Source organism: Thermobia domestica, chromosome 13 (assembly GCF_964235325.1).
Source record: "Thermobia domestica chromosome 13, izTheDome1.hap1.1, whole genome shotgun sequence".
In the NCBI taxonomy this organism is placed as follows: domain Eukaryota; kingdom Metazoa; phylum Arthropoda; class Insecta; order Zygentoma; family Lepismatidae; genus Thermobia; species Thermobia domestica.
Genome location: NC_137466.1, coordinates 153749541 through 153764057, shown reverse-complemented (window position 1 = coordinate 153764057; position 14517 = coordinate 153749541). Strand labels below are relative to the sequence as shown.

General features: G+C 34.6%; 1 protein-coding gene across 5 annotated transcripts in view; it reads left to right on the top strand.

Moving 5' to 3' along the window:
* LOC145668645 (uncharacterized) overlaps positions 1 to 12968 on the top strand; it is a 65666-nt gene extending 52698 nt beyond the window's left edge. For all 5 annotated transcript variants that reach the window (XM_081736699.1, XM_081736696.1, XM_081736698.1 and 2 more), the window contains exons 11-14: positions 2164 to 2333; positions 6718 to 7018; positions 8238 to 8390; positions 11757 to 12968. In XM_081736699.1, the coding sequence (XP_081592825.1) occupies positions 2164 to 2333; positions 6718 to 7018; positions 8238 to 8390; positions 11757 to 11953 (821 nt within the window). In that variant the 3' untranslated portion in view covers positions 11954 to 12968. The remainder of the gene's footprint in view (positions 1 to 2163; positions 2334 to 6717; positions 7019 to 8237; positions 8391 to 11756) is intronic.
* Positions 12969 to 14517: the final 1549 nt, after the last annotated feature.

Below are 14517 nucleotides of genomic sequence, written 5' to 3'. Positions count from 1 at the left end.
GAGCGATTTATGGACACAGTGTTCACAAGGGATAAAAAGTGGGTCCTTCTCTATTATAAATATTACACAAAGATGTTAGTGGGCACCTAAAGAGGGAACGCAGGAACTGTCAAAACAGGACTTCCATCCCTGCAAAGTAATGTTGAGTGTTTGGTAGGATATCCGTGCAATGGTCCATTTTGAGCTTTTGCTACGGAACTAGACAATCAAAATGCAAATGTATACTATCAATAGCTTGAACACCTACGGACAACATTGTTCAAGAAATGTCCTGCTCTGGTTCATCGCAAGCGTGTATGCTCATAACCCACGCCCACATTCATCAAGAAACTCTGTAATAAGATTAAGGAATATGGCTGGGAGAAAATTCCCTACCCGGCATTTTCATCAGATCTTGCAACAACTAACTGCTGTCTCTTTTGCATCCTGCAAAACCACCTATTCGGGAAAACAATGCAAGATGATGTCATGCGATGAATAGTGATCTTGTTCTTCACCTCCAAAACCGGTGACTTATTTCAGCAATTGACTCATTAACTGGTTGACAAATTGCATTAACTGGTTATAGTCTGGTGGAAACTATTTTCCTGATAACGGTAGTGTTCGAGGTAAATTATCGTTCTTTTCCTCACGGTGCAAAAATATGACTATATGGGATAATCTTGTAAATGGAAAAAAAAATTAAAACACCAAATGTCAATTTCTCGTGCATTGTTCTGACCTAGAATTTTCAGACACGGAATTCTTTTATTTAAGATGGAAGAGTTTTACAGTTAGTTATTTGTATATCATCTCCATCAACCCTTTTCACTACTATTTTAACTAAGAGCTGTGGTGGCACAGCCGGTAAGGCATTTGACTTCAACTGGCGTGGGTTCAATCCTCGGTAGGGGTAGAAATGTTCTTTCATTCCACCATCGATTCAATGCGATTCAGTGGAATGGAAACCTCGGATTTAAAAACGACCTGAGTGTGATGCTGATTACATCACTTCCGTGTGTCGGAGTCTAGAAAGTGTAAAGCCAAGGTTCTTGGGCTTCATTTGGTTTGTCTTGAATGGCGAACATTTTTTATTTACTTATTTAGTATTTTAACTATAATTGAAGAATTTGATGGATGAAAAGTTGTTTAGTAGATTAAATTCTAAATGAAGTATCATTTTTTTCTGCATAGCTTCCACCATGTATATAATTCATTGTGTGTTGTGAAATCAAATGAAATTGCGTATCATTTGACAGAGAGACACTTGTATTCACTGTAAAAGATTAATTGCGTATCATTTGACAGAGAGACACTTGTATTCACTGTAAAAGATTAATTTTCGAAAAAAAGTTACTTAGGTCCTTCATCCACCAAATCCGATTTCATATGGACTAAATACTAGGTGATATAGAATAAACATTGGATAACAGAAAAACCTGGCCGCTAAACTGGCAAGGACTCAAATCTCGATTCTGCGTTTGCCAGTCTATTGAATTGGTGGAAGTTCAAATAGTCGCTAGTACAGCGACCAAATTTTTCTGATATTCCATCTTTATTTTAGCTTTAGATTTTTTTCGGTTAACCCGTCGGCACTGCCGCGTGTTAATGTGACTTGAACACTGGCGCATAGTCTCACAGACTCATTAGTTAAATTTTAAATCTTTATGTAATATTTTTTGTTTAAAATATTTTGTTGATAATTTTATTTTGTATTACGCATATTAAACAGGTATATTGCAAATTTCAATACAAATGTTACATTTTTTTTTAATTGAAGAGTTATGAAAAATATAGTAGAATTACAATTATTATTTAGTAAAAAGTTCAAAAGTTTCAATATGTTATCACAATGTAATAAATCATGTTCAGAAGTGTCCATTGAAAAATAAAATTTTCAATTTGAACCCCAATCAGAACCAATGGGCAGCTACTACTAACAGGCTACAAAAACAGGTAGCATGGGCCTGTGAGACTTGGCGCCAATGTTGCCGGGTTAAATTTGGAACAAAGGGCTAAACTAATACTACTATAAATTACATTAAAATTCACTCATATACTGTATAACTATAGCAAACTTTCAAAATACAAAAAGTACTGAAGCAAAATAAATGTTTCTTTATAGAATATCTGCTGAATTGTTCCCTTTATTAGATAAATGTAAATAATTTTACTTTACTATAGGTGAAAATGGCGATCAAAGTGATCCACAGTTATTGCCAACTACACCTAATTTACGGAGAGCACATGACGATTCTTCTTCCGAAGATGAAAAATGTCTTCCACAGAAACCTCCTTTTGTGTCTCCTGATTTTCAGTATACTGCTAGACAAAATATTAAACGGAAGCGTACAGTAAGTACAAGAAATTTCACATTATGTGATTGTTCTTTATAAATTCATTTGTGATAAATAGTTTAGTATACCTCATGCTCGGAAATGTTTTGAGTAACTTCGAATCTTTCTGAATTCATTTAAAAGATACATGCATCACAGTGTTTGGAAGTAAAAAGTCGCTTTCAGTAGTACGCAAATTAATGTAAACAGATTTGGAAAAATAAAACTTCGTTGTTATACTGTAACTAACTTACAAAACTCAGTCTAGTACGGAATGTGACCACTTTCTACTGCATTAAGAGTTTTTAATCTGTTTTTCATGTAATGCACTAATTTTGTACAAATATATTCTACTAGAGTGTTTGAACTAGAGTTGTACCAAATAAAAAAAAAAAATGCTTTCTTTTGAACTACGGTCCTATTTCATCCTTCCTTTCAGTATTAACCACAGGTTCTCACTCAGATGTTTGCCTTATAAATTATCTGACCAATTTAAGCACTGTACTTAATGCTTGTTCAATACCACAGTAACTTACTTATTTATTGTGAAAGATGCTAGGTTTTGTTGAAAAATTCTACTTTTAGGACAAATACATTAAAGAGTTGGTACTATTTTCTATGTGTGATATCTGTATGTTAATTGGAGTTTATTATCCTATCATAAGCACAAGAGGCCATGATCTGCAGATCGAGAAGCAATCCTAACACATTTTCGTTCGTGAGTGTTTCACGCACTGTTCAACATGATTTCATAAAATCTTTTTGTTTATTGATTTACGAGCATACCGGTATATTTGACTTTGCATTACAATATGAGTTTCTCATACAAGAGAAGCTCTTTCGACTGTTCCTTGGCCCAATTATATTTCTTTCCCCAAATAAACCTTTCCTTCTTCATTTTAGCAGTTAGAAGAAATATTTTACAATATCTGCGTTCCTTTCTCTGTTGAATCAAATGTTGACAGAACTTTCTTTCCATATAAATTTTTGTTTTTATTATTCCGTCAACTACTGTCTGTTCCAATGACAGATTGAAAGAGCAGTAGAAAATTTGTTTGTGAAATAACATGTTTGATACTGCAAGGATGCGATGACGAAAATTTATGATCAAAAATGTCCACGTTGTTACACAACGGTACTATACTTTCGGAAGCTTGAAATCTCTCTTGAAATCCCCCTGATTAGTAGCAGAAATTCTGAGAATTCCGTAATTCTGAGTACATTATTGAGTATGTACTTTTTATAATAGTTGGGGTCATAATGAAAGGAAAATTGTTATCTATATATATAAAAGAGAACGTACAATTTTTTGTCCGCTCATCACGCTAATACGGCTGAACCAATTTCTTTCATTTTTGGGGGGTTATTAGGATTTGGACCCTAGATGGTTTTTATCATATCACTTTAATTTTTAATTACCAGTGTCTTGAGATAATTGACCATTCAGGTGTCCATAACGTACAAATCCTTTGTTATTAGTTCATCATAGGTAAAAATAAACGTATTTATATGCAACCCGCATGACCGTGTCACTCGGCGGGTTAACATAAATGACAGGCGATATACAGCGGAAAATAGCTTGAATCTTCTGTTTAAAATTTTTTAATTGATTTGCTTATTTTTACAGACACTTTTACAATATGCCAGCACCGGGATGACCGCAGCGAAGCGGGGCGGGTTAACATAAATGACAGGCGATATAATGTTAAGATTTACTGCAATCTTCTATGGTTTTTATCATATCACTTGAAAGCGAAAAAGTAAAAATTATCTAAGTAACAAAGTTTATTGCGTTCCGGGGTGACCGCAGCGAAGCGGGGTGAACGCTGCTAGTATTTGAATAAGAGAGGAAGGATGTAAATATTGTCAGCACGTTTATTATTATTATTATTATTATTATTATTATTATTATTATTATTATTATTATTATTATTATTTTACTCGAGATTTCTCATATTTTGTTATTAAAATACTTACCAACATATCCTAATTTTATTGTCCTAACAAACTAATATATGTTGATAGTAAAGTAGTTTAGATTGATCGAGCTCCTTTGCATTCAGAAATTCATACCACGCTTCCCCCCCCCCCCTTCCCCATTACGAAATCCTGGCTGAACGAACGAATATATGTTCCAGTAAAATAGTTTAGAATGATCGAGCCCCTGTTGTGATGACCACAGTATTTCATGTCACGGACCCCTCCGCTTCACGAAATCCTGGCTACGTGTCTGCCTTTATCCATGTAGACTTGCTTATATTCACAGTAAATAATTTAACATTAGCAAGCACATTAATTTGTCTTTGTGTCATAGAAATGATCCTATTGAATGTTATGATTCTTATTCTCTCCCTAAGTGAAATTCATTTGCATCCAAGCACACAGCAGACTTTACACACAAAAATATGATTTTACAAATACGTCAGCAAACTTACGTATATAATCTTCTAAATGACGTAATTAACACAGGACCAATACAAAGCACATTATTCCTCCTGCCACTAATGGAAAAATATATATGCGACAAGCATAAAACATATATAAATGATTGGGTAGAAAAATAAATATAATTCAAACTGTTCTTATCTTACAGAAGTAAAAATACTGGGAATGTAAAATGTGTTCATATTAATTTGCACTCTACTGTATGTTATTTATATACACATAAGTTAGACATTCTTTGTGCCTATCCCTATCTGATTTATTATGTACACATTAACTTTTTCGACTCTTACCTGCTGTCTTCATCCGTAATTTTGAGAGACTAAAGATTTTACTTTAAAAAGTGGCTACTATCTAAGGAAACTTTACAAGAAAATAAATATAGGAAAAGGAAATGAAAGTCATTTACAAAACAAATATAACGATGTTTTAGAACGTGCTCCAAAATCTTGATTATACTCAAACAATGTATTGACTCTTGTGAGGAATTGAGTCTTATTGATTTACGTAGAATATTCAGGAGAAAGGCTCAATGACTGCTATTCAGCTTTTATTCTAGTTATATTTAATTCCTATTTAAGTCCTAGTTATATTTAATTATCCTAATCAATATTTAATTTATTCTCGTCATATCAACATTATATCAACAACTCATTAATCTTATCATATCAACATGACTATATTCCACATAAATCAACAATAACAAATCTTGTAATTATCACAGACTTTATAGCAAATTCATTAGATGTTGGATGTCAGGTGGATGTAATATATAATATATATATTATATAATCCCTTACATATATATATCCCTTGTAATATATATATCCCTTGATAAAATTCCTCTCACTATATTTAAGCAATCGTAAACAAAATGTTATTTGTAAAGAATTTAAATCAACTGAATATATTGCATACTCTGGAATTCCACAGGACTCCAACCTAGGTTCATTATTGTTCCTATTGTTCATTAATGATCTCCCTAACCACATATCTTTAAGTGGCAAATTGCTCTTTGCGGATAACCTCAAAATATATGCTAGGATATGCCTTAATTTACAATTTAGAAAATATTACTAACTGGTGTTCTCTTAATAAACTTACTATAACTTAAATAAATGTAGCATTTTATCTTGCTAGAAGCAAAAACCAAATAGAGTTTAATTATTTAATAAACTAGATCTTATTAAATGGATTAAATTCAGTCAAAAATTTTGGAGTTACATTTGATACGAAACTAACACGAAAACTATCTTACATCAATAGACAACTTCTGTATCCACACACATGAATAAAAGCGAAATGTGATACATCTGATTTTTCTCCATAAAATTATGAAAAAAGAGTTGAACTGTATGGATCTCGCCAATCGACACTAAATTTTCGTGTCCAAACACTTAGAACTCGTGTTGACAACTGCAGCCTGTTCTATTGTAAAAAAAAAAAAAAAAAAAAAAAAAAAAAAAAAAAAAAAAAAAAAAAAAAAAAAAAGAGCAAGGATCAATGTATTATTGAAGTCACTAATCTGGAGAATATGCTCTTCTTAAACAAAATATGTAGCAAACACAAAGAAATTGACATCTGTAATATGAACTGCAATATGTTTAAGAAAACTATTGTAAATTTATTTTGTAATACATCAACACTGTAATTGGGCTTATGACTGCTGTGTTGTTCACAAATAAATAAATAAATAAATAAATAAAAGTTTCAAACAGCCTATTTCTTTTAAAAAGATGGATTATATCTATCTATCTATCCATATAAAAGGTGGATCTGAAAACGTTTGCGTGATTCGTAAGTTTACACATGTATTACAAAAACTTCATACTCTGTGTATATATAGTCTTCATGTGTTTCTTAAATACAGAAATAATTACTATGATCATTCTATAATATATGTAATACGTGGTAATGTTTGTGTAGTACTTTTATAATAAAGAATTTTTAATAATTTTAGGAAGATGAAACTAAGAATTATCAACCACCAAATTCGCCATATTTCTTGACTTCATATTTAAAAGTTTTAGACACATCCAAAACTACCAACAATTCTGCAGAGGACGCTGGTGACGAGAACGTAGCAACTAGGAGTGAAGTGTCACCTGCAGCTACAGATACCGAAGAGGACATATCAGTTGTTGAAGCAGGTCCCATGGTATTAAATGATAGTTACGGCTTCGAAGCTCAAAGTGGGAATTTTGCTGACGAACAATTTGAGAAGCAAATGGAAGATCAAGTAGAATATAACCAACCAGACAGTAAGTTATTTTAATGTGGTTTTTGTACTAGAGATTGTAGAATATATTCAGATCTGTATACTGCCTATAAATTATTAAAATAATCTATAGTAACAAAATATTTACATCTGCCCCAAGCGAAAGTTCGAAATTCAAATATCTACAAGTCCAGCTCTATAATTTTTACATATTTTTCCAACATATTTAAGATCTTAAAAGGGTAAGTGAAAACATCTATTCCATTATTTGCGTCTGTAAGTTTTCCTGAAAGTTTTCGGCCACTTATGCTGTAGCCTTGTTCACCACGTTAAATCACTCAGATGAAGATCGAATCGCTTTATAAACACAATTTGCACTTTTGGTGCAAAGGTTCAAAGTTGGAATGAGACCTCTTATTGACTGGTTGTTTATGTACATTTCTTTTTTCAGTGATTTCTCTAGTTACTTAACCTGGTTAACAAGGCCACCGCATAAGGGGCAGTTAAGAAAAACTCTTACAGACACAGTCAACATAGCTAGTGTTTTCACATATCTTTTTAGTAACTCGATTAAAAATGCGTATTTTCTGTCTTTACGGAAATATTTAAGTCCTATTGTTAACTAAATGTATTCCACTGTTTAAAAAAAGAAACCTTCATGTCCCACAGTTATGCCATGTAGGCTGAAGGAGACGGTGATGAGCGAGTGAATGAAATGGTAGAATGAAGATGGTGGGAAGAAACGGGAGAACCTCGAGAAACCCACGCTCACAGTATTTGTCCACCACACAGCCCACTTGGCGCAAGCTGGGATCCATTATCATCTGAAAGCAACCAAGGATTCCACACACCTGTATCATTGAGCCACCGCTGCCCCCTATTTCAAGGTTAATAATTGTGAATAGATGCCATAGGATACAGAATTCAGATATAAACAGTCTAGATAAGTCTTCATATTTGTGTCCCAGGGTTGTGTAAAACTGCTGTGTACGTCTTCTCAGATGCAGATGTGTTTGCAACGCGTGCATTGCAAGGCAGCCTATTTTGAAAAGTAGTTATTCAGACACATAAGAAAACAGAAGAAGAAAAAAAATGCTTCTAACCTAAATTTGAATTTGGTCGCACCAAACTTACCAGAGTCTGTGTTAAACATAAACAGAAATAACTTAACTGAATATTAAATCCGTCTGTTCGTACACATTTAACAGCACTTTGTATAGCGCAATAATTAAACTCACATCTACTTTTATTTCTTCCTTTAGATTATCAATATAACTACGGTGACATGGAATATTCAAACGTTGGTGCTTATGGGAGAGAAACATCTGAGCCTTCGGAACAAGGAGCAAATTTTCTTGAGCCAGAAACTCCTGCAGAGCCACCCTTTCAGGGTTCTCGACCAGAGAGTAATACAGGTATGTCTGTAATAAACCCAAATTTTGCTGTAAAAGCTTTAACAAATTTAATCACTGATGGTGTGATATGTCTTCTGAATATTGTGAGACATGCTAAGCATGGTTTGAAACATGTGAATGTTGTGTTAGGGACTTCATTTATGAAATATAGTTTTCCAAGTAACATGCGACCAGGGATGGCTCTGTGATGTAGTTACAGTCACACGCCTTCCCAATTAATACAAAAAAATAAAAAAAATAATCACGGATATTTATTCCTGTCTAGGAATGAGGTGTGACCGAAAAATCTTTTAGTTATTTTAGTGTGGAGTTTCCAACCCTGATTCAAGGTTGATAATATAAAGACCATGACTACGATGTGTTCTAACTTGGCTCTTTCTTGCGTTAGCCTGCCTCAGAGGATTGCCCTTTAAATGTCTGCCCTTACGCGCAAGCTTAATCACACTTTTAACATGAAGGAAAAAAAGAAAAAAAGGCTATGTATGTATTTCCGTGTGGCCAGCGGCCGGAGAGAGGAGGAAGAGGTGGTTGGAAGGATTCTGCCCGTGAGCTCTGCACTGGTTTTGCGCATTCCACAATTCACATAATGAAGTTGGGCGTAGGAGAAAAGAAAGACCTTGTAGTCGCAGGAGAAAGAATGACTCATATAGTTTCAAGGAAGACAGTTTTTCAGTAGGTTTTCGACAAAGGATTGTTTGTTTACGACGCTCATATGAATTATTATGAAAAAAAAAAATACTTTCTTAATGCACTTTAGGATTTCAGAATTTAATAGCACGTGTGATGTATATTAACATTTTTTATGCACTTAGAGAACGAATGAATAATCGTGAATTACATTTTAAATTGATTTACCTCTGAAATCATATCTGAAACCAAGTATGCGAAGTCAATATCAAATCATGTGGGATAAGTTTAACCCTTTAGGTGATAGCGGTTATATTTCTAACCACCCACTCTCGCTGCATATCTGAATGGATACTGGTTACTTAAATAACCACCCGATTTTTTCTACAGCGTACATAATACTTATTACCCAGGCAAAGTAGCACGTTATAAAATCATGGTATGACACTAAGAAACTAAATACAACGAGATATTTGTGTTGGAACTTACAAGGAATTTTGCCACTTAAAGGTTAAGGTGGAGAACACTGAAGTCAGTCCTGCTAGACTTGAAGAATTTAACGCATATTTTGGAGCTTTCTCGTGGATAAAGAGTTACCAAGTACATCTTGTGCTTGGGATAGGATTTGATTCTCGGCAGGAGCACGTGTGATTCTGATTCGACGTTAAACAGTAGGTCAGGCCTACAAGTTGATGTTGAATATAAATGATCAAATGGATACTTGAATTTCAATGCATCATTAAACTATTATCATGTCCCTATTTTACAAAGTAATAAATATTATAAATATACTGTAAATAAAACTAGTTAACTTTCATCATTACTTAGTTTCTTTTATTAATTTCAAAGTGCATTTTTAATAATTATGTATGTTAATGGTTATGTAACCAATTTATATTTGCAGAATCAATTGCAATCAACTGGAGCCGCTACTGCATGCGTCAGATGTTGCTGTTTTGTATTTACAAAATCTTATAGGGATTTTAATATTAGTGTATAATTCTACGTTAAATATTATGAAAGATAATATTTGCATCATAAATAAGGCCACATTTTTTAAATACTATGTAGGGATATAGCAGTCTTTCCACTCTTTCGCAAATACGTTTTACTGGCTTTCAGTGGATTTGAGTTGTGACACAGTAGGCGTGTTGGTTTTGCTTTGAAACTACCGTGTAGCTTGCTTGGCATAATGGACAACTGCTAAATCAGACCAGAGAATAGTGCTCTCTTTATGGTTTGATATGAAGAGAGGGGGGGTATTTTTACACACGTCTATATAGAAGTGTTGATAGTATCTTCAGTGTAAAACGCTTATGCCATCATTTCTGATGTAGTGTTCGGCGCGCCTGGTTTGATGCATGATGTTTCGGGTTCGATTCTCGCTGGGAACGCACTACGGTGGTTCGGATCCCACTTTAACTATAAGTCTCCTGCTATATAGCCTCGCACAGTGTGTGAATTAAGTTATTGATATTGAGGAAGGGGAGGTAAAATGAGATCCAACACGATACAGCAGTCTGAAGCTGCAATAATTCAAAATGATAGTTATTCCGTACCCCTATCCTACCGCCCCAACACATACACACACAAATATTAATATTTGGCAACAGTAAGAGACAAGAAATTTATTAAATTTATCCACTTAATATCAATTACATTAACTATGTATATATGTATTGCTTTAGAAACCCGCACCTAACCTTTTCGAATGTGTTTGAGCATAAAATTGAAAGTATTTTACATTGTATATGCCGTACTGGTCGTCTCTTCTTGTTCCGAAGCGAACTAATGCTGAGTTCACAAATACAAGTAAGCCCAAACATGAGTGGAGTTGCCACATATTTAATATTTTGCGCTTCATCGTACCTTAAGAAATTAAGCCAGGACCGCTACTGTAGTCTTATGATTCAACTGTCTTGAAGGCGAGATAGTGTGGTGGGAAACGGCCTATACTCCGAGGGTTGATCTTCCATGATGACCACCAATTGCACCGGATATATGGAACCCACGTTAATAGGTCCTGACCTTTATAAGCTCGGTGTTGCATAAGGATATAAAACACAGAAGGTCAATTTTCTGATAAAGTCACGAATCTTTTCTGATTGCTTCTTCTTTAACTATGCGTACTGGGGTCTGTTTCTCAAAGCAACAAACCTTGTCTACAGGTCATAAAATACATCGTATCTTGAAGTAGAAATAGTAGAATACAGTAAAGTCCTAAAACTCGGCACTCCTGATAACTCGACGACACCCTGGCAGGGCGAAAAAACCCCGCGCGCAGACCCGTTCAAGTATTTTCTGAGGTCTGTCGTATCAGGTAAATTACTGTACAGTGCGTATTCATTAATTTTCATTTTCATGTATAGTAAAGCCGCCTCTATGCTTTCATAAAGTACGTACTTTTCCTTTGTTTGAGTGTAATTCGGCAGTTTATTTTCTGTTGTATTCTCAAGCAGTCAATACATACAAGTATAGTACTGTATTTTCTGAAGAAATACTCGTACTTTTTCTTTTTTAACCCCATTCCTGATAACCTGGCATTTTTACAAACTCGGCCACCCTTCGGTCTACATTAGGCCGAGTTTTCGGAACTATACTGTAATAGTAAAAGTTATTTTTAAATATTAATGCTGTAGAAAATCATGTTCTGCTGATTGTGGTTTATTCAAGTTCAAACAAGACGTAGGGATTGTTGCAACAGCGTCCATTTTAAAGCTTAATGCAATGTATTTTTAGGTTTCGCAGACAACTTTAGTTTCTCAGGATTTCCACAATCCTTCAGCGGAGGCTCAAATCAATTATGCATGAGCTCATTTTTCGGTGATGAAGATTCTGCAAGTCCAAATAACAACAATGACAGGAATAATGACGATGGCTTTGCTTTCCAATTTGGTTCCTCTACTGGTGGTGGTGGAGTTTTCAAGTTTTTTTGAGTATTTGTCAAGTACTACATCATAATTCTTTTTTGTATATTATTAATTGTTACATTACTTTCGATTTAAGAAGTTATACTGTTACTGCTTATGAGAAATGCAGTTCTTAACTGTTTTGAATACAATTAAACACTCGGAGCAAGACTTTTACCAGTGTCTGTTTCGTCAGTTAGTTAAGGAAATACATTTTGTTTAAACACTCAAAGCAAGACTTTTACCAGTGTCTGTTTCGTCAGTTAGTTAAGGAAATACATTTTGTTTAAACACTCAAGAGCAAGACTTTTACCAGTATCTGTCTCGTTTGTTAGTTAAGGAAATACATTTTGTTTAAACACTCAGAGCAAGACTTTTACCAGTGTCTGTCTCATTTGTTAATTAAAGAAATACATTTTATTAATATTGTATAAAGTAAACCTGTTTTTAAGGTCTTAAATGTTGTAACTCTTATTTAAAGAGATGTTTGAATTCCTCTTCGCACTTCGTCTATTTTTAGCTTTTCAAGAAATTAATTTAATTTTATTATATCGAAATATATTATTATTTCTAATTAGACTTAATACATTTTTTTATTTCTACCATTACCCTGTAATTGGGAAAATAATTAAATGTAAGTTTCTGTTATTCTACATAGATACCTGTTACAATTAATAATTTTTAATTTTATTAAAACAAAGATACACTCTTTTTAACAATTGTTAATTCTAGCAAGGTCAATTCTAATTTTCCTTATCGAGCTGCTAAGTTCAATTTCCTTGCTTATAACACTCAACTTACAGAAGAACATTTTCTCTGTGTTATAATTTTGTGTCATCAGTTTCGTATAAACATTATTACAAATCGTACTTTTTTATTTATGTATTTATTTTATGCGTATGTGTTGGAAATTTGAGAATTATTCATGTATATCAGCTTAAATCTAAGTTAAGTTGTATTCCGGCTGTGAATGTATGAACATTATTAAAAATACTTATTTTTAAATGTAGTAGTAAGAGTAATAAATTTAAAATTAAATCCAGTAAGTGTTTTTCATTTATTCATTTTTTTATTTGTGTAATATTGTTAAGATAGAACTGTCTTACAACGGATCTGATTTGCTTTGTATGTATACAGAGGTTGATTCATTGAAATTGAGAAACTCTATTGCGCATACGTAACCCATCGTCGTGAGATCGATACAAGGCAAGCAACAGTGTCTCGTTAGTTACGCAGTGGAGCACTGTAGTCAAGCGTAGTTTAATGACACTGAATTGAACAAATTCTGGAAGAGGTTCATTCTGGCCCTTTCCGATGCTAAATTTACGGCGATGCGCATCGTAGGTGACAACCAATCGCACCATTCACAGAGATTTACGCCTCACGGTTGTTCGCAAGAGCAGTGTGTACGCCGTGAAGCCATGTCATGTGGCTGAGCGAAAAGGAACTGCAGGAGGCTATACGAACATCATCTCGGGTGATCGGTGGAAGTTTCTTGTTACCCTTCATGAGATGTTGATTTACCTCGCAGAGTGTAGTAAAAAAAATCTAAATCTTAAGTTTTACGTCCCACAGTTATGCCGGCTAGGCTAAAGGAAATGGTGGTGATGAGAAATGAATGAAATAGTTGAATGAAGAAAGTGGGAAGAAACGAGAGAACCCCAATAAAACCCCCATACACGGTGTTTGTTCACCACAAAGCTTACTTGGCGCGATCTGGGATCGAACCAAGAACCCCATGCACCAAACGTGAATGCTCTACCACTGAGCCACCGCAGCTACAGACTGTAGTAAAGTTCGTGCCGTTACATAGAGACTTGTTGACGCCAAAAGCCGAAGCCCGTTCTTCCACCAGTCGTAGAGAGTTTCCCAAAAAAGTTCATGATTGTGGCCAATTTCTCGTGCAGGGGATAACTGCGTCTCCGAAAGGTGGGGCGAAACGTCAGAATCAATGCTACGTACTTCCAGAGTCATATCCTGATTGAAATTGTATAGCATGAAATCTCAGTAACAAGACGTGAACCAGGTTGAACTGAAACAAGACAAAGCATTCAGCCACACGGCAAAGACATCGCTTGAATTCTATCGCAGTAAGAAACAGAAAACTGGAATTAAGAAAATTCCCTTCTCTGACATCCTGTCAAGTCCAGATGCCAATTCCGATGTACCATTGTGCTTTCGGAGTTTTCAAACGGCTCCTGTTTCATCGTCGAATACGCAGTCTCCAACCTGTGGAAATCCTGTAAAGAGGAGTGGGATGCAATATTCATAGTCCAGCTGCAGCGCAGTCTCCTGCAATGGAAACTCCGATGCCGAGCAAAAGTCAGTAGACGTGGTCTGTAGATTGAACATAACCGGTGGTGGAAACACAGCATTTTCTAGGTAAGTGGCACATTCAAATTTGGCTCAATAGAAATGAATCAACCTTTGCATTATTATTAGACTTATGCATAAGTGTCAGAGGTCTTATAGAACGACTTTTTCCGTTCGTCTGTCTGTTGAAGTATCAGAACAAAATCAGTAAGAGATATCGAAAAACGTTTCTTTTACGAATGAATGAATTGAGCGTCCAAAGAATGGGTTTCATCGTT